The following is a 19128-nucleotide window of genomic DNA, read 5'->3' as shown; positions in this document are numbered from 1 at the left end:
CTCCCAGGAGATTCCTAGAGAGGCCCCATGGAGGCTTCTCTCCACCTTTTCCAGCCCCGTTTCCTCCCAGGAGATTCCTAGAGAGGCCCCATGGAGGCTTCTCTTCACCTTTTCCGGCCCCGTTTCCTCCCAGGAGATTCCTAGAGAGGCCCCACTGAGGTTTCTCCCTGCCTTTTCCAGCCCTGTTTCCTCCAAGGAGATTCCTAGAGAGGCCCCATAGAGGCTTCTCCCCGCCTTTTCCGGCCCTGTTTCCTCCCAGGAGATTCCTAGAGAGGCCCCACGGAGGCTTCTCTCCACCTTTTCCGGCCCCGTTTCCTCCCAGGAGATTCCTAGAGAGGCCCCATAGAGGCTTCTCTCCACCTTTTCCGGCCCCGTTTCCTCCCAGGAGATTCCTAGAGAGGCCCCACGGAGGCTTCTCTCCACCTTTTCCGGCCCCGTTTCCTCCCAGGAGATTCCTAGAGAGGCCCCACGGAGGCTTCTCTCCACCTTTTCCGGCCCCGTTTCCTCCCAGGAGATTCCTAGAGAGGCCCCGTGGAGGCTTCTCCCCGCCTTTTCCGGCCCTGTTTCCTCCCAGATGGACTCACCTGCACTAGGGCCTGAACAGCTGCCATTTCCCCAGATATGCATAGGCTCTCATCAGACTCTCCCACGCAGAAGGCATCGAAGGAACACGATGTTTCCATATTCACAAGGCAATGTCTGTTCCTTGCGCTGTATTCAACCAGATTGATCAAAAGACCCAAACCCTTAAGATTAAAAGGGAGGGAAAAAAGAGGGAAGCAGAATTTTAAAAAGTGCCTTGTTATTCCTAACTTAGACATTGACTGTTCAAATGTTTATTTATTTATTTATTCATTTGTCCAATACACAAATACATAAGAAGAAAAATAGACATGTGGTAATATATATAAGGGTAAAAGTGAACTTAGAGGAGAGGATATATGAAAGAAAGAGAATATATATGATAGGTGAAAGATAGGAAAGACAATTGGACAGGGGACGAAAGGCACATCAGTGCACTTATGTACGCCCCTTACTGGCCTCTTAGGAACCTGGAGAGGTCAATCGTGGAGAGTCTAAGGGAGAAGTGTTGGGGGTTAGGGGTTGACACAATTGAGTCCGGCAATGAGTTCCACGCTTCGATAACTCTATTGTTGAAATCAGACTTTAGGAGAAACCCTTCCACCCTCCCACCTCTCACAATACTAGACAACACAGTATCAACAGTAGAGACCTTCAAATTTCTAGGTTCTATCATATCTCAAGACCTAAAATGGTCACCTAACATCAAAAACATCATCAAAAAAGCACAACAAAGAATCTTCTTTCTGCGCCAGCTCAGGAAGCTCAAACTGCCCAAGGAGCTGCTGATCCAGTTCTACAGAGGAATCATTGAGTCTGTCATCTGCACCTCTATCACTGTCTGGTTTGGTGCTGCAACCCAACAGGACCGACACAGACTTCAGAGGATAATCAGAATTGCAGAAAAAACAATTACTGCCAATCTTCCTTCCATTGAGGACCTATATACTGCACGAGTCAAAAAGAGGGCGGGGAAAATATTTACTGACCCCTCACATCATGGACACAAATTGTTTCAACTCCTACCCTCAAAACGTCACTACAGAGCACTGCACACCAAGACAACTAGACACAAGAACAGTTTTTTTCCGAACGCCATCACTCTACTAAACAAATAATTCCCTCAACACTGTCAGACTTTCTACTAAATCTGCACTTCTATTCTACTAGTTTTTCTCATCATTCCTATCATCCATTTCCTCCCATGTTGACTGTATGACTGTAACTTGTTGCTTATATCCTAAGATTTTTATTAATATTGCTTCTTCATTGCTTATTTGACTCCTATGACAATCATTAAGTGTTGTACCACATGATTCTTGACAAATGTATATTTTATTTTATGTACGCTGAGCATCTGCACCAAGACAAATTCCTTGTGTGTCCAATCACACTTGGCCAATAAAAATTCTATTCTATTCTATATTTTTTACAGTCAAGTTTGGAGCGGTTCGTATTAAGTTTGAATCTGTTGCGTGCTCTTGTGTTGTTGCGGTTGAAGCTGAAGGAGTCCTTGACCGGTAGGACGTTGCAGCATATGATCTTGTGGGCAATACTCAAATCATGTTTTAGGCGCCGTAGTTCTAGGCTTTCTAGGCCCAGGATTGTTAGTCTATTTTCATAGGATATTCTGTTTCCATTGGAGGAGTGAAGGGCTTTGTTGCAAGGGGTTTTCTGACAGGTAGATGTACATCTTGGTATTCTTGCCTACTGAATTCACATTATAAATTTATAAATGTATGTATCAATGAAAATTGCTCTTCTGCTTTGCAGATGAATGGCTCACAAGCCTCCCAGCAGTTTGAAAGTTAAACCCAGAACCTTTTCCTGCACTGAAGGCAAAAAGCCAGCAAAGGCTATGAAAATATTTCCATACAGGATGGGATCAAAGTGGCCTCAGCAGAATGTTAAAAAGAGGAAAAAAAAGTCGCCTTTCAGATCTCTATCATGCACCCAACCACACAAACATTTTATTCATTTATTTTCCAAATGCACATGGGTGGTGATGAGAGGGTTTTTTTACTTACCAGAACCCGAATATCAAATCTCTGTTCTTGAGGTAGGAATTTTGGAACCTGAAGCACACAGTTCAGAGCGGTGCCAATGAGTCCGTCTTGCTCCCCGGTCTTGGTGCTGCCCCACTCTGCAAACATTAAAAGTGGAGAGAAACGGATGGGCCTGTTTTATAATCAGAAACATTCCTACGTTTGTTAATTTGTTTATTAATTTGATTTGTGTGCCGCCCAATCCTGAAGGACTCAGGGTGGCTTGTTGTTATCAGAGCCCCTTTTTTCATTTATAGGGGGCTGTTATAGGGAATAATAATAATAATAATAATAATAATAATAATAATAATAATCATCATCATCATCATCATCATCATCATAGTCCCTTTTTTCAGTTATAGGGGGCTGTTATAGGGAATAATAATAATAATAATAATAATAATAATAATAACAACAACAACAACAACAATAACAATCAGAGTCCCTTTTTCATTTATAGGGGGCTGTTATAGGGAATAATAATAATAATAATAATAATAATAATAATAATAATAATAATAATCAGAGTCCCTTTTTTCATTTATAGGGGGCTGTTATAGGGAATAATAATAATAATAATAATAATAATAATAATAATAATCAGAGTCCCTTTTTTCAGTTATAGGGGGCTGTTATAGGGAATAATAATAATAATAATAATAACAACAACAACAATAACAATCAGAGTCCCTTTTTCATTTATAGGGCGCTGCTATAGGGAATAATAATAACAATAACAATAATAATAATCAGAGTCCGTTTTTCATTTATACGGGGCTGTTATAGGGAATAATAATAATAATAATAATAATAATAATAATAATAATAATAATATTATTATTATTATTATTATTATTATTCCCTATAACAGCCCCCTATAAATGGAAAAGGGGACTCTGATTATTATTATTATTATTTATTAGATTTGTATGCCGCCCCTCTCCGAGGACTCTGGGCGGCTCACAACATAAACAGCGTACAAATACAATTTTAGAATACAATTTAAAACCATTATAATAAAATAAAATAATCACAAAACCAATCAAACCATACACCAACCTTGATCATTGGGGTGTGTGTTAGTTTCCCCATGCCTGGCAGCAAAGATGAGTTTTTAATAGCTTACAAAAGGCGAGGAGGGTGGCGGCAGTCCTACTCTCTGGGGGGATTTGGTTCCAGAGGGTCGGGGCCGCCACAGATAAGGCTCTTCCCCTGGGTCCCGCCAGACGACATTGTTTAATCGACGGGACCCGGAGAAGGCCAACTCTGTGGGACCTAATCGGCCGCTGGGATTCGTGCAGCAGAAGGCGGAGTATTATGTATGTTTGCCTCCTTCAATCACCAATAGTATAAGAATTTAGACTTATATACCGCTTCTTTTACAACCCTCTCTAAGTGGTTTACAGAGTCACCCTGTTGCCCCCAACAATCTGGGTCCCTATTTTCATCGACCTCGGAAGGATGAAAGGCTGAGTGAACCTTGAGCCTTTCAGAATCAAACTCCTGGAGTGAGCAGTGAGTTTTCTTGCAGTATTGCATTCTAACCACCGTGTCACCATGACTTTTTTTTACTAATAAAGTTGGGGCAAAAATCTAACAAATAAATGTCACTCATTGTCCATTTCATCCCTCCAGATAGAAACATAGAAACATAGAAGACTGACGGCAGAAAAAGACCTCATGGTCCATCTAGTCTGCCCTTATACTATTTCCTGTATTTTATCTAAAAATGGATATATGTTTATCCCAGGCATGTTTAAATTCAGTTACTGTGGATTTATCTACCACGTCTGCTGGAAGTTTGTTCCAAGGATCTACTACTCTTTCAGTAAAATGATATTTTCTCACGTTGCCTTTGATCATTCCCCCAACTAACTTCAGATTGTGTCCCCTTGTCCTTGTGTTCACTTTCCTATTAAAAACACTTCCCTCCTGAACCTTATTTAACCCTTTAACATATTTAAATGTTTCGATCATGTCCCCCCTTTTCCTTCTGTCCTCCAGACTATACAGATTGAGTTCATGAAGTCTTTCCTGATACGTTTTATGCTTAAGACCTTCCACCATTCTTGTAGCCCGTCTTTGGACCCGTTCAATTTTGTCAATATCTTTTTGTAGGGGAGGTCTCCAGAACTGAACACAGTACTTTGAAGACTTTGCTCTCAACAAGACATCAGTTCTTCTTCAGAGCGTCCACTGTCCCAAAACTACAAACTAGATTTTATTTTTGTGATAAAAAGCGTTGCCTGTACCAAATTATTATTATTATTTATTGGATTTGTATGCCGCCCCTCTCCGCAGACAAATGGGCGAAGCTGAATAGAAGACACGGATAGAAGGACCTTCAAGTGAGAGACCACCTCACATTCAACCCAGACAGGCTATTGTCTAATTTTTAATCTCTTCCTCTGATGCTTTAATGGCATTTCACCTACTGATCCACAAAGAATCAACTTTCATGGGTTACTTTACATCACTTCACCCAGCAAACCCCTCTCCCACAAATACTACTGCCATTCAAGCGATGTGCTAAGGACACTTTCTCTAGAGAGAACCAGCTGTCCTCACCACCAGTTGCCCCTTTCAATGCTCTGATTACACCAATGAGTTACTTACCATTATCGTTAGTCAAATTGAGCAAGACACCGATGATGGCTCTCATACAGTCTTCTACTGCCTTGCCCACGTGGTTCGTTACATTCTGGTAAGGCAGTGGCTTACTGTCTGCAAGACAGATGGTGTCTTCAGCTCGGTTGTATCTCTGGATTAGCTCTTCACAATGCTGTAATGCTCTGAAAGATTAAGAAGTCGAGAAGGCACGGCCCAAATTATCCCTGCATCTCACCTTCCTTAAAAGAAGTGTTTCCACCAAGTTCTGATTGGAAATTGAAGGTCATCTATCATGTCGCCCCAATACAGTGAGCCACAGCAACGACTGCTAATGACTTTGAAAAAGCCACTGTTGTATGCATCGTATTTTTGGTGTATAAAACTCACCTTTTTCCTCCCTAAAAGAGGCTGATAATTTGGGTGTGTTTTATACTCTGAATGTAGCTCCTCCCCCCCAGCCCTAACTAACTGCTAATTTATTCATTCATTCATTCATTCATTCATTCATTCATTCATTCATTCATTCGATTTTTATGCCGCCCTTCTTCTTAGACCAGCGGTCCCCAAACTACAGCCCACGGGCCGGATGCTGCCCGCTGAGGTCTTTTAACCGGCCCGTAGCAGCACACGAGATTTTACCGATCGATATAATAAGAGGGAGAAATAGAGAGGGAAAGAGAAATGAAGAGGAGAGATAAAAAGGGAGAGAGAGAAAGGGAGAAATAGAGAGAGGGGAAGGAGACAAAGTGTGAGAGATACAAAGAGGGAGAGTTAAAAAGAGAGTGAGTGAGAGAAAGAGAGAAGAGAGAGAAAGAAAGAGAAAGAGGGAGAGATAGAGAGGGAGAGGGAGAGAGAAAGGAAGAGGGAGAGATGGAAAGAGAGAGAAAGAGAAAATGAGAAAATGATGGAGGGAGAGGAAAAGGAAACAAATGAGAGAAAAAGAAGAGGGAAGAGAGAAGTGGAGAGGAAGGAGGGAGGGAGGGAAGGATGGAGTTTGTTGATTTAAGTTTAAATTTACTTGTTAATAAAGAAGTATAACTTACTTTATTACTTAATTATTAATTACTTAATTACTTATTACTTCTTTATTTTAAATATTGTATTTGTTCCCATTTTGTTTTTTACTTCAAATATGTGCAGTGTGCATAGGGATTTGTTCATAGGGTTTTTTTATAGTCCGGCCAACAGTCTGAGGGACAGTGAACTGGCCCCCTGTGTAAAAAGTTTGGGGACCTCTGCCTTAGACTCAGGGCGGCTTACAGTATGTTAGCAATAGCGCTTTTTAACAGAGCCAGCCTATTACCCCAGCAATCCAGGTCCTCATTTTACCCACCTCGGAAGGATGGAAGGCTGAGTCAACCTTGAGCCGGTGATGAGATTTGAACCGCTGACCTACAGATCTACAGTCAGCTTCAGTGGCCTGCAGTACAGCACTCTACCTGCTGCGCTACCCCGGCTCTTGATCTTCCCAGCTCTTATTTTGCAGGCTCTTTCATTGCTTCTCTCTGCAAAGAATGTTTCCCAAGCCCTAAGTCTTTGCAGGGTTTTTTCATTGCTCTAACTTGCTCCGAATAAGTTTCTTTCCAGCCCTAATCAGGTACTAATGGTGTTCCCAGCTCTTACACGTTTGCAAGCTCTTTCATTGTTACTCTCTGCTCCGAATGTTTCCCAAGCCCTAAGTCTTTGCAGGGTTTTTCCCATTGCTCTGTTTGCTCTGAATGTTTCTTTCCTAATGATGTCCCCATCTCTTACTGGCTTGCAAGCTCTTTCACTGTTACTTTCTCCGAGTAAAGTTTTTTAAAAGCCTTAACAGGGGATAAAATAATGCGCTGAAGCTGACCAAACTAAGGACACTAGCCAGATGAACACCCAGTAACCAGATTCCCCCCCCCCCTATCTTCCACCCCAAAAACTAAGATATGTCTTATATTCTGGTGTATCTTATACTCTGAAAAATACGGTATATAACTGTATATAGCTATTATTGGACTGCTCTGCAGAACAAGCAGTGAGACACATGAAAGAAAAATCTGGAATTTTATTTCATTTTCATTTTCTTGCATTTGTATGCCGCCCCTCTCCGTAGACTAGGGGCGGCTAACAACAGCGACAAAAACAGTATGTGACAATCCAATACTAAAACAGCTAAAACCCCTTGTTATAAAACCAATCATACATACACACATACCATGCATAAATTGTAGAAGCCTAGGGGGAAAGATTATCTTAGTTCCCCCATGCCTGACGGCAGAGGTGGGTTTTGAAGAGCTTACGAAAGGCAAGAAGGGTGGGGGCTATTCTAATCTCTGGGGGGAGTTGGTTCCAGAGGGCCGGGGCCGCCACAGAGAAGGCTCTTCCCCTGGGTCCCACCAAACGACATTGTTTAGTTGACGGGACTCGGAGAAGGCCCACTCTGTGGGACCTAACTGGTCGCTGGGATTCGTGTGGCAGAAGGCGGTCCCTGAGATAAGCTGGCCCGGTGCCATGAAGGGCTTTATAGGTCATAACCATAGTTCCCTCTAAGCTGAGCAGTGAGCAATTGCTCACTTAAAAATCATCATCAACTCAGAGTTTTTCAAACCTGCCCAGAAGCCGAGAGGGAAAAAGTGAGAGGGAAAGAGTGCCGCCCAGTCCCGAAAGGACTGCCGCTCAGACACTATACTTTTCCGCCCACACCAGAAAAAAATTAGAGGGGACATTGGTCATAACCAACACTTTGAATTGTGACCGGAAACTGATCGGCAACCAATGCAGACTGCGGAGTGTTGGTGTGACATGGGAATCTTAGCTCCTTCATATGCCCAGTGCTTGCTCCACATTCAGCACAGTAAGGAGCGCCACTTAAGAAGTCCATAAGCTTTTCTCTCTAATCACAAAAACTAGGAATCTAATTATTTTTTTAGCAGAGGTTTCATTATTGAAACTAGTTTGAGATTCAGTGCATAACACTGATGATATTATCTAGTTTGGGTCATGAAACATCTTTAAGAATACAATCAAGTCCAAAGAGCACCAAGGAGCCCACAGTTCAACCCTGAGCTATAATTATTCTCCTTTATTGGTATATGAATCAGTTTAAACTTCTATGGTGCAAACAGGAAAAATGCGGTTAAATAGAAGAAATGTGTAAATTATTTCCAACTAATTCTTCTCACCAGAATTCATAAATTACATTTAATTAATTATGAGGTTTTTCTCTTTTGTTACTTCTTGAGGGCTCTTATTAAATCCTACACAGCACTTCCCAAATACACAGAACTAAAGGTTGAGATTCATTTACTGGAAAGAGGGATTCTCTACATATTAAAAATGAGTGTGTAACGTCAACGCACTTGTCCCAAACATTCTTATAAAAATTATTATCAAAATAATTAGTCGATAAATACAAATATAATAGCACACTATCACCAAAAACCCAATTAACTTTTCACTTTTTCTCTGTAAATTCAGTGAAAAACCAGCACGGAAAAACTTCAAGGCATAAACCTGTCAAAGTTTAAATAATGCACTGAGCCATGTTGATGAGTCTTTTAAATAATTGTTATACCGTTAAAATAAATATGATTTAGAACTTACTTAGCTGACGAGACGATGAGCTGCGAATCCTTATATGCTATTAAATAGCTTTGATTCTCTGGATTGTGAACTGTTACCTGGAGGAAAAATAATAAAGAGTCAAAAGACTAACTCCTTAAGTCTTTCTTAAATGAGCAATGCTTGTGTTTTGGCAACATTTAGCAGCCTAACTTGTAAACAGAAAGTGACCAAGCTCTAATCCAATACAGTGATACCTCATCTTACAAACGCCTCGTCATGCAAACTTTTCGAGATACAAACCCGGGGTTTAAGATTTTTTTGCCTTTTCTTACAAACTATTTTCACCTTACAAACCCACCGCCGCCACTGGGATGCCCCGCCTCCGGACTTCCGTTGCCAGCGAAGCACCCGTTTTTGCACTGCTGGGATTCCCCTGAGGCTCTTCTCCATGGGAAACCCCACCTCCAGACCTCCGTGTTTTGGTGATGCTGCAGGGGAATCCCAGCAGGGGAATCCCAGCAGCGCAAAAACGGGTGCTTCGCTGGCAACGGAAGTCCGGAGGTTGGGAGCCTCAGTGAAATCGCAGCATCGCAAAAACACAGAGGCCAGGAGGTGGGGTTTCAAGGACTTCGGTGCTTTTGCAATGCTGCGATTTCACTGATGCTCCCTTTGCTGGGAAATCCCACCTCCGGACTTCTGTTGCCAGCGAAGCGCTCGTTTTTGCGATCCCGGGATTCCTCTGCAGCGTCGCAAAAGCACAGAAGTCCAGAGGTGGGATTTCCCATGGAGGGGAACCTCAGGGGAATCCCAGCAGTGAAAAAACGGGTGCTTTGGTTGGCAAAAGGGGTGAATTTTGGGCTTGGACGCATTAATCGCTTTTCCATTGATTCCTATGGGAAACATTGTTTTGTCTTACAAACTTTTCACCTTAAGAACCTCGTCCCGGAACCAATTAAGTTTGTAAGACAAGGTATCGCTGTATTTGAACTACACAATAAGAAATTGTATAGCAAAAACATGGCAGCATCGAGGGAGGCAGAAACATGGGGTCTGCCTTTTCAGGCTACGGAGGTCCTTTAAGTAACCTTGCCAACTTTAAAATGGATGGACTCCAACTCCCAGAATTCCCTGGCCAGAATGCTGCAAGTGAACCAAGTTAAGAAGTACAGCTTTCAGTGAAAGAATGAGGACCTGGCTCTTTCAGACTGAGTTTATACCTGCATGGGGATCACCAAATAGGCCAGCCTTCCACTAGCAATTACAAAACTGACGTGAGCCAGAATGACTTCAAGCCGCCATCATTCTTGTCAATCATCTCCCTTTAACGACCCCATCATCTCTCCCAGGGTGGAGTTCTGGCAACTTTACTGGCTGGATGCCCTTCCCGTTGCCAATGCGGAGTTATATCTAGCAGATATATAGCGATCATGCCCATGTTACACCAACACTCCGCAGTCTGCATTGGTTGCCGATCAATTTCCGGTCACAATTCAAAGTGTTGGTTATGACCTATAAAGCCCTTCATGGCATCGGACCAGAATATCTCCAGGACCGCCTTCTGCCGCACGAATCCCAGCGACCGATTAAGTCCCACAGAGTGGGTCTTCTCTGGGTCCCGTCGACTAAACAATGTCGTTTGGCGGGACCCAGGAGAAGAGCCTTCTCTGTGGCGGTCCCGACCCTCTGGAACCAGCTCCCCCCGGGAGATCAGAACTGCCCCCACCCTCCTTGCCTTTCGTAAAGTTCTTAAGACCCATCTCTGCCGTCAGGCATGGGGCAACTGAGACATCTCCCCCGGGCCTATATAGTTTATACATGGTACGTTTGTGTGTATGCTGGCTTTTAATAATGGGGTTTTTAGTGTTTTTTAAATTATTAGATTTGTTACATTGTCTTTGTTATTGTTGTGAGCCACCCCGAGTCTACGGAGAGGGGCGGCACACAAATCTAATAAGTAAGTAAGTAAGTAAGTAAGTAAGTAAGTAAGTAAGTAAGTAAGTAAGTAAGTAAGTAAGTAAATAAATAAATAAATAAATAAATAAATAAATAAATAAATAAATATGCCCAGAGAGAGAAATATCTGCCTCTACCTAGGATCGAACCCACAGCCTCCTGATTGTCAGGCGACAGCTCCACTTCTAGACCACCAAACCACTCCCCATCATTCTGGTCAAGGTTACTTATTTATTATTTTTCGGCAGACCCACTGCTGAAATATTTCCCACTTTCCCCATTCAAAAAAACCCCAAATCCCTGAAACAAAAGCTTTGACAAACAAATAACTTCAGAAAGCAGAACCAAATCACATTCCTCAAGCAGCGGAGCGAAAAAGAAAAACCCGGCCAATAACGAGGCATCACTTTCTACTTATTCTGGTCCAAAATCCATTTTCTTCAGGGTTTTTTCATACTTACACTCTCCAAGACCCGTAAACATCTTTCCGCTCCCCAGAGCGAAGCAACCAATCTCTCTTCATTCTCATCGCTGCTTAAATGATCCACACACTCTTTCACTGAGAAACAAAAGACGGGTAAGATTATTAAGGAGGATTATTATTAAATAGGATTATTAATACGTTTTGTAAGATTTTTCTTAAACTTTCCTGAAATGACATAAGATACGTTATGTGTTCCAGTCATAAAAAACTTTTAAGTACCTTTTAAGACAAAATTAATACCTTTATCTACAATATGGTCAAGACCACCCAGAAGTCGCAGCTCTTCTTTAAACCAATCGCCTGCCCGCTTGGAAGTGAGAGAGAGAAGGGTCTCCATGGCCAAATGACCGGTCTAGAAAACACACAAGTGAAATCCGTAAATAAATACGGCCAAAATTCAAATTCATTTCATTTCATTTCATTTTATTGCATTTGTATGCCGCCCCTCTCCGTAGACTCGGGGCGGCCAGCAACAGTGGTAAAAACAACATGCGACAATCCAATACTAAGACAGCTAAAAACTCTTATTTTAAAACCAATCATACATACAAACATACCATACATAAATTGTAGAAGCCTAGGGGGAAAGAATATCTTAGTTCCCCCAGGCCTGACGACAGAGGTGGGTTTTAAGAAGCTTACGAAAGGCAAGAAGGGTGGGGGCTACTCTAATCTCTGGGGGGAGTTGGTTCCAGAGGGCCGGGGCCGCCACAGAGAAGGCTCTTTCCCTGGGTCCCGCCAAACGACATTGTTTAGTTCACGGGACCCGGAGAAGGCCCACTCTGTGTGACCTAATTGGTCGCTGGGATTCGTGCGGCAGGAGGCGGTCCCGGAGGTATTCTGGTCCGATGCCATGAAGGGCTTTAAAGGTCATAACCAACACTTTGAATTGTGACCGGAAATTGATCGGCAACCAATACAGACTGCGGAGTGTTGGTAAAACATGGGCATACCTAGGTAGGCCCATGACTGCTCTCGCAGTTGCATTCTGCACGATCTGAAGTTTCCGAACACTTTTCAAAGGTAGCCCCATGTAGAGAGCATTACAGTAGTCGAACCTCGAGGTGATGAGGGCATGAGTGACTGTGAGCAGTGACTCCCGGTCCAAATAGGGCCGCAACTGGTGCACCAGGCGAACCTGGGTGAACGCCCCCCTCGCCACAGCTGAAAGATGGTTCTCTAATGTGAGCTGTGGATCGAGGAGGATGGCCAAATGGCGGACCCTCTCCGAGGGGGTCAATAATTCCCCCCCCCCAGGGTGATGGACGGACAGGTGGGATTGTCCTTGGGAAGCAAAACCCACAGCCACTCCGTCTTATCAGGGTTGAGTTTGAGTCTGTTGACACCCACCCAGGCCCCAACAGCCTCCAGACACCGGCACATCACTTCCTTGTACAAAATGGAACCACAGTCACCCTTATATGTATTTTATGGCAAAGTCCCTCCATGTACAATCAATGGGTCACAGTGGCGCAGTGGTTAGAGTGCAGTACTGCAGGCTACTTCTGCTGATCACAGTCTGCCAGCAGTTTAGCAGTTCAAATCTCACCAGGCTCAAAGTTGATTCAGCCTTCCGTCCTTCCGAGGTGGGTAAAAGGAGGTCCCAGATTGCTGGGGGCAATAGGCTGACTCTGTAAACCACTTAGAGAGGGCTGCAAAGCACTATGAAGTGGTATGTAAATCTTAAGTGCTATAGCTATGTTGACCAAAAATACACTGTATATAACTGAACTGCATTTTCATATGATTTTTTTAAAAAGGTAAAATCGGTGCTCACTGTTATGTTTTCAAGATCCAGGTGTTTATTATGCACAGTTTCGCAGAGCCTTCGGATTTTTTCCTTGATTTTGTTCATGTCTTTTTCATTCAGCAGCTTGGAGGAGGAATCCTGCTCGAGCTCCAGAAGTCGGATCATTAAATCTAAGCTGGCTCTGTCGAGATCCATGTTCAAGCGGTCTCTGCTCAAGATATACATTAAAGCTGCTGTACAAAGCGACAGGTTCTTCAGCAAAAGGGAAAAAAGAAAAAGAACAGGAAAAAGGAGTAAACCTTTGAGTAGGGGAATGTGAGGCTAGTTTTGTTGTTTCAAGGCGGTTTTAGAAGACCAGGGTCAAGAATTCACAACTCAAAATAAAAGCTAGCTGGGTCTTCCTAACCAGGGAATTTTATTATAGAAACATAGAAGACTGACGGCAGAAAAAGACCTCATGGTCCATCTAGTTTGCCCTTATACTATTTTTTGTATTTTATCTTAGGATGGATCTATGTTTATCCCAGGCATGTTTAAATTCAGTTACTATGGATTTACCAACCACGTCTACTGGAAATTTGTTCCAAGGATCTACTACTCTTTCAGTAAAATAATATTTTCTCATGTTGCTTTTGATCTTTCACCCAACTAACTTCAGATTGTGTCCCCTTGTTCTTGTGTTCACTTTCCTATTAAATACACTTCCCTCCTGAACCTTATTTAACCCTTTGACATATTTAAATGTTTCGATCATGTCCCCCCTTTTCCTTCTGTCCTCCAGACTATACAGAGTGAGTTCATGAAGTCTTTCCTGATACGTTTTATGCTTAAGACCTTCCACCATTCTTGTAGCCCGTCTTTGGACCCGTTCAGTTTTGTCAATATCTTTTTGTAGGTGAGGTCTCCAACACTGAACACAGTATTCCAAATGGGGTCTCACCAGCGCTCTATATAGCGGGATCACAATCTCCCTCTTCCTGCTTGTTATACCTCTAGCTATGCAGCCAAGCATCCTACTTGCTTTTCCTACCGCCCGACCACACTGCTCACCCATTTTGAGACTGTCAGAAATCACTACCCTAAATCCTTCTCTTCTGAAGTTTTTGCTAACACAGAACTGCCAATACAATACTCAGATTGAGGATTCCTTTTCCCCTTTACATTTGGAAACATTAAACTGCAGTTTCCATTGCTTTGACCATTTATCTAGTAAAGCTAAATCATTTACCATATTACAGACGCCTCCAGGAATATCAACCCTATTGTTGTTCTATTTTACTTAAAATACATTTCACTTAGAATACAGCTCTATTCGCTTGAAATAAAAAGCTTCTCCTTATGTTTAGCAATAGTAGCAAGGGCAATTCCATGTACACATGTATGTACGCATGTATCTATTATTGGATATATTTGGTACAAAGACTTCTGTACAAGGATTGGGAGATAATTATCCCAAAAATCTATACCAGAGATATTTTTATGCTCAATTTAATGCTGAGACATTGCATCTGAAGCATGCAGCGCATACTCAAAAAGTATTCCTCCTCTTGAAAAATTCAAATCAAGCTGTTCAACAGCGCCATGCTCAACCTTTGTACTTTGCATGGTCCGGAATTCAAAACACCTCCTTCTGACAAAGTGGACGTTTCGATCGTCTGGACCTTTGAAACACTTCCAATGTGATCAAAAACACCCATGCTTCCCATGCCAAACAGTTGTTTTATACTCAAAGGAGACCCAGGCACTCAGAATTCAGAGTGGCACCAATCCTATGTGTAACGGTAGGGTGTCCATATTGCTAGCAGGCTGATTCTTTCAAGAGAGAAGCCACCCATGATATAAGCCCAGTTTTCAAAACTCTTACTAAGGAATGCGACTATGCTGTTCTTGGTAAAGACAAAACCTGGCATTTCCTTGTGGAGGAAATAATAACAATTAATAATAATTTATTAGATTTGTATGCCGCTCCTCTCCAAAGACTCGGGGCGGCTCACAGATATTCTGATTTCCTGCTTTACTGTGTGTGTGTGTGTGTGTGTACTGTATATGTATATGTATGTATGTATGCATGCATGCATGTCAATTTTTGTGCGTTTGGGTTTTTTCCTGTGTAATATTGTTAAGTGTTTTTGCAACTTAGATAGAAAGATATAGATAAGATTACATAGATAGACAGACAGACAGACAAGATAGAGAGAGAGAGAGATTAGATAGGTAGGTAGGTAGATCGATTAGATAGATCGATTAGATAGATCGATTAGATAGATTAGATAGATAAGATAGATTAGATAGATTAGATAGATAAATTAGATAGATAGATAGATAGATAGATAGATAGATAGATAGATAGATAGGTAGGTAGGTAGGTAGGTAGGTAGGTAGGTAGGTAGGTAGATAGATAGATAGATAGATAGATAGATAGATAGTATAGTTACATATTTTTGCTGATAAGTGAAAAAGGAAGGTAGCCTAGTATAGATCTATTGTTATGGTCTCATCATCCAGACATACCATTACTGGGATTTGGACAGAAAATCCTCCCTCTCTCTCTCTCTCTCTTTCTCTCTCTCTCTCTCTGTGTGTGTGTGTTTTAGAGATTCGAATGGCCTCCATCCTATTGGTATTCTGAAGGACACATTAACAAGAGTGATAGATGGCTTTTTGTTGTTGTTTCTGTTCCTATTTGGGTTTGTTTTCTCTGCCATCTTTATTTCTTTGTGGGTTTTTTGTGTTTGCACGTTTGTATATGTTGCTTTTTGTTAAAAAATTTTTTAACAATTCTTGAACTGTACAGAATTGCAAGGAGTTGAATAGCATATAAATTTAACACATTATTATTATTATTATTATTATTATTATTATTATTATTATATTATTGTTGTTGTTGCTGTTGTTGTGATTATTATTACATCATGTGTAATAAAACACAGGAAAGACTGCAAATGATATCTTAACAATTATTTTATTTTTACCTGGTGGTGCTGGGAGTCATCCAGTGTTTTGAAGACCATCGCAACCATTCCATGTGCTCTCAAATGCATTCGGAAACTGGGCATGGCGCACTTGGTCGCCAGACTGATAACACTAAAACAGATGAATAAATGAAGCAAGATTCAATGAGAATTGAGAAAACAGGACAGATGCCAGATCAAAGAGAGCCGTTTATGCAAAAGAGAAAACAGCAATATACTGTTGACCCATCAGAAAAAAAATCTAAAAATATACATATCTTAGAATCTGCAAGACAGGATGCTGCGAAAGCACTTAAAGGAATTCTTATGAAGCATTCTGCAAGACTGGTTGCACAGTCAATGGTAACATTTTGATCCTAATAAATATATTAGCTTAATCAAATGAGACCATTCTGTAAACCAGTGATTTTCAACCTTTTTTGAGTCGCAGCACATTTTTTACATTTACAAAACCATGGGGCACATTGAGGGGGGGGGGCGGCTAAAAAAGGTTTGGACAAAAAAATTCTCTCTTCCTCCCTTTCGCTCTATTTCTCCCTCCCTCTTTCTCTTTCTCTCCCTTTCTCTTTTTTTCTCTCTCTCCATCCCTCTTTCTTTCTCTCTTCCTTCTTTTTTGCTCTCTTTCTCTCTCCCTCCCTACCTCCCTCTATGTCTTTCTCTCTCCCACCTTCCCTCCCTCTCTTTCTCTCTTGCTTGCTTTCTTTCTCTCTAGCTCTCTCTCTTGCTTTCTTTCTCTCTTGTTCTCTTTCTCTCTCTCTCTTGCTTTCTTTCTCTTGCTTTCTCTCTTGTTTTCTTTCTCTGAGCTTCACGGCACACCTGACCATGTCTCGCGGCACACTAGTGTGCGACGGCACACTGGTTGAAAAACACTGCTGTAAACTATTATTCTTTTGTTTCTCTTTAATCATAGTTAACATGCCCTCAATTATTTTGGAGAGGAAACATAGGAAACCATCATGACATAGTGATGCTTATCTCTGTTTATAGCTAAAAACAGATTAATTCTGCCTAGTTACATACTGACAGGTTCAATACTGAGTCAAATCGTATGCATTCTGTGCTTTTAAAAAAATTGGTAAAATTAGCCGCATTACAAATTGAGGTTAAAATTACTCAGAATTGATGTAGTCATTTAAGGAAGGTAAAATGACTGAACAAATACGCTAATCCTTTACGGAACATGAGAGGTTTCTTTTCAATCTCATATTTCATATGAATGTGTATTTTTCCGACAGAAAACCTATCAGAAACAGAACTACGGCTCTCGCTTTCAAGCAAGAAAAATGAAGTCATTTCATTTAAAAGAACTGCTTGCCTTTTTTTTCTGCTAAACTTCAGGAAGAAAAGCATTCTTCAAGTACACACATTAATATTGCTAGCTGGATTTCATCTTTGGAACAAGAAAATAAATGCCTCAAATATTGTTAAAACACTGTTCAAAATCACTGAGTATTACGGAAAGGTTAATGTGCACATTGCTTAGTCTTTGGGTTTTTCCCAGTTGGTTTCAAAGTATCTTGGATTTGACATTCTAATGCTCTTTAAAATGTTTTATCACTAAAATACACATTGCAAGAAAAGGAAACACATAGGCATTCTTCTACAATTTGCCCATAAAGTGTGATGGGTAATCAACTGCAGTAGAAAAGAAAAAGAAAAAACCCTTTTTTCTGCAAGGAAGGCCCATCTAGGATTTATCCCAGTAATTTCAACTCTGCTACCCTTTAAATTAGCGGAATCTTTAGTCAGAGGCATCTTATAGGAAGCAATGTGACAAGAGTCGCAAATCTTGCCACCCAACTCTTTACTACACATTTCTATGACCAGGATTAGCGGCAGACACCTCTTCTAGTAAGCTAGAAGTGAATCAGGCATGAGACAACAAAACAAATGGATAGCTATTTTCTTGGGTCACAAACCCCGTTGTTCCTAAAAAATACAGTGGTACCTCTACTTACGAACTTAATTCATTCCGTGACCAGGTTGGTAAGTAGAAATGTTTGTAAGAAGAAGCCATTTTCCCCATAGAAATCAATGTAAAAGCAAATATTGTGTGCTGTTTCCTCCCAGGAGATTCCTAGAGTGGCCCCATGGAGGCTTCTCCCGCCTTTTCCAGCCCTGTTTCCTCCCAGGAGATTCCTAGAGAAGCCCCACAGAGGCTTCTCCCCACCTTTTCCGGCCCTGTTTCCTCCCAGGAGATTCCTAGAGAGGCTCCATAGAGGCTTTTCCCCACCTTTTCCGGCCCTGTTTCCTCCCAGGAGATTCCTAGAGAGGCCCCACAGAGGCTTCTCCCCGCCTTTTCCAGCCCTGTTTCCTCCCAGGAGATTCCTAGAGAGGCACCACGGAGGCTTCTCCCCACCCCGTTACCTCCCAGGAGATTCCTAGAAAGGCCCCACGGAGGCTTCTCCCCACCTTTTCCGGCCCTGTTTCCTCCCAGGAGATTCTTAGAGAGGCCCCATGGAGGCTTCTCCCTGCGTTTTCCGGCCCTGTTTCCTCCCAGGAGATTCCTAGAGAGGCCCCATGGAGGCTTCTCCCCACCTTTTCCTGCCCTGTTTCCTCCCAGGAGATTCCTAGAAAGGCCCCACAGAGGCTTCTCCACACCTTTTCCAGCCCTGTTTCCTCCCAGGAGATTCCTAGAAAGGCCCCACGGAGGCTTCTCCCTGCCTTTTCCGGCCCTGTTTCCTCCCAGGAGATTCCTAGAAAGGTCCCACGGAGGCTTCTCCCCGCCTTTTCCGGCCCTGTTTCCTCCCAGGAGATTCCTAGAGAGGCCCCACGGCTCCTTCTCCCTGCCTTTTCCGGCCCTGTTTCCTCCCAGGAGATTCCTAGAGAGGCCCCACGGAGGCTTCTCCCTGCCTTTTCCGGCCCTGTTTCCTCCCAGGAGATTCCTAGAGAGGCCCCACAGAGGCTTCTCCCTGCCTTTTCCGGTTACAGTTTCGGAGGGTCGGGTTTGTAAGTGGAAAATGGTTCTTGAGAAGAGGCAAAAAAACCTTGAACACTCGGTTCTTATCTTTATCTAGAAAAGTTTGTAAGTAGAGGCGTTCTTAGGTGAGGTATCACCTAATTCTTACAGTCCATCAATTTCCTTTCCTCTTCTATCTCCCAATGTCAAGGCTCCCAAATTAGACATCAGCAAAATCGCAACAGGGGGGGGGGAGCGCTATGTGCTCAATGAGCCAATGAAATCAAGGGCCGTAA

The 19128-nt window shown here is 42.2% G+C and overlaps 1 protein-coding gene across 2 annotated transcripts in view; it reads right to left on the bottom strand.

The window, feature by feature from the left end:
• WAPL (WAPL cohesin release factor) overlaps positions 1-19128 on the bottom strand; it is a 77590-nt gene that overhangs the window by 13645 nt on the left and 44817 nt on the right. For both annotated transcript variants that reach the window (XM_070752056.1, XM_070752055.1), the window contains 8 exons: positions 15934-16045; positions 12989-13213; positions 11452-11563; positions 11189-11286; positions 8814-8890; positions 5244-5419; positions 2610-2725; positions 585-746 (listed from right to left, as the gene is read on the bottom strand). In XM_070752056.1, coding sequence (XP_070608157.1) covers positions 585-746; positions 2610-2725; positions 5244-5419; positions 8814-8890; positions 11189-11286; positions 11452-11563; positions 12989-13213; positions 15934-16045 — 1078 coding nt within the window. The remainder of the gene's footprint in view (positions 1-584; positions 747-2609; positions 2726-5243; positions 5420-8813; positions 8891-11188; positions 11287-11451; positions 11564-12988; positions 13214-15933; positions 16046-19128) is intronic.

Source organism: Erythrolamprus reginae, chromosome 5 (genome assembly GCF_031021105.1).
Source record: "Erythrolamprus reginae isolate rEryReg1 chromosome 5, rEryReg1.hap1, whole genome shotgun sequence".
In the NCBI taxonomy this organism is placed as follows: domain Eukaryota; kingdom Metazoa; phylum Chordata; class Lepidosauria; order Squamata; family Dipsadidae; genus Erythrolamprus; species Erythrolamprus reginae.
Note: the sequence above shows the minus strand (reverse complement) of the source record. Positions and strands in the feature narration are given on the sequence as shown.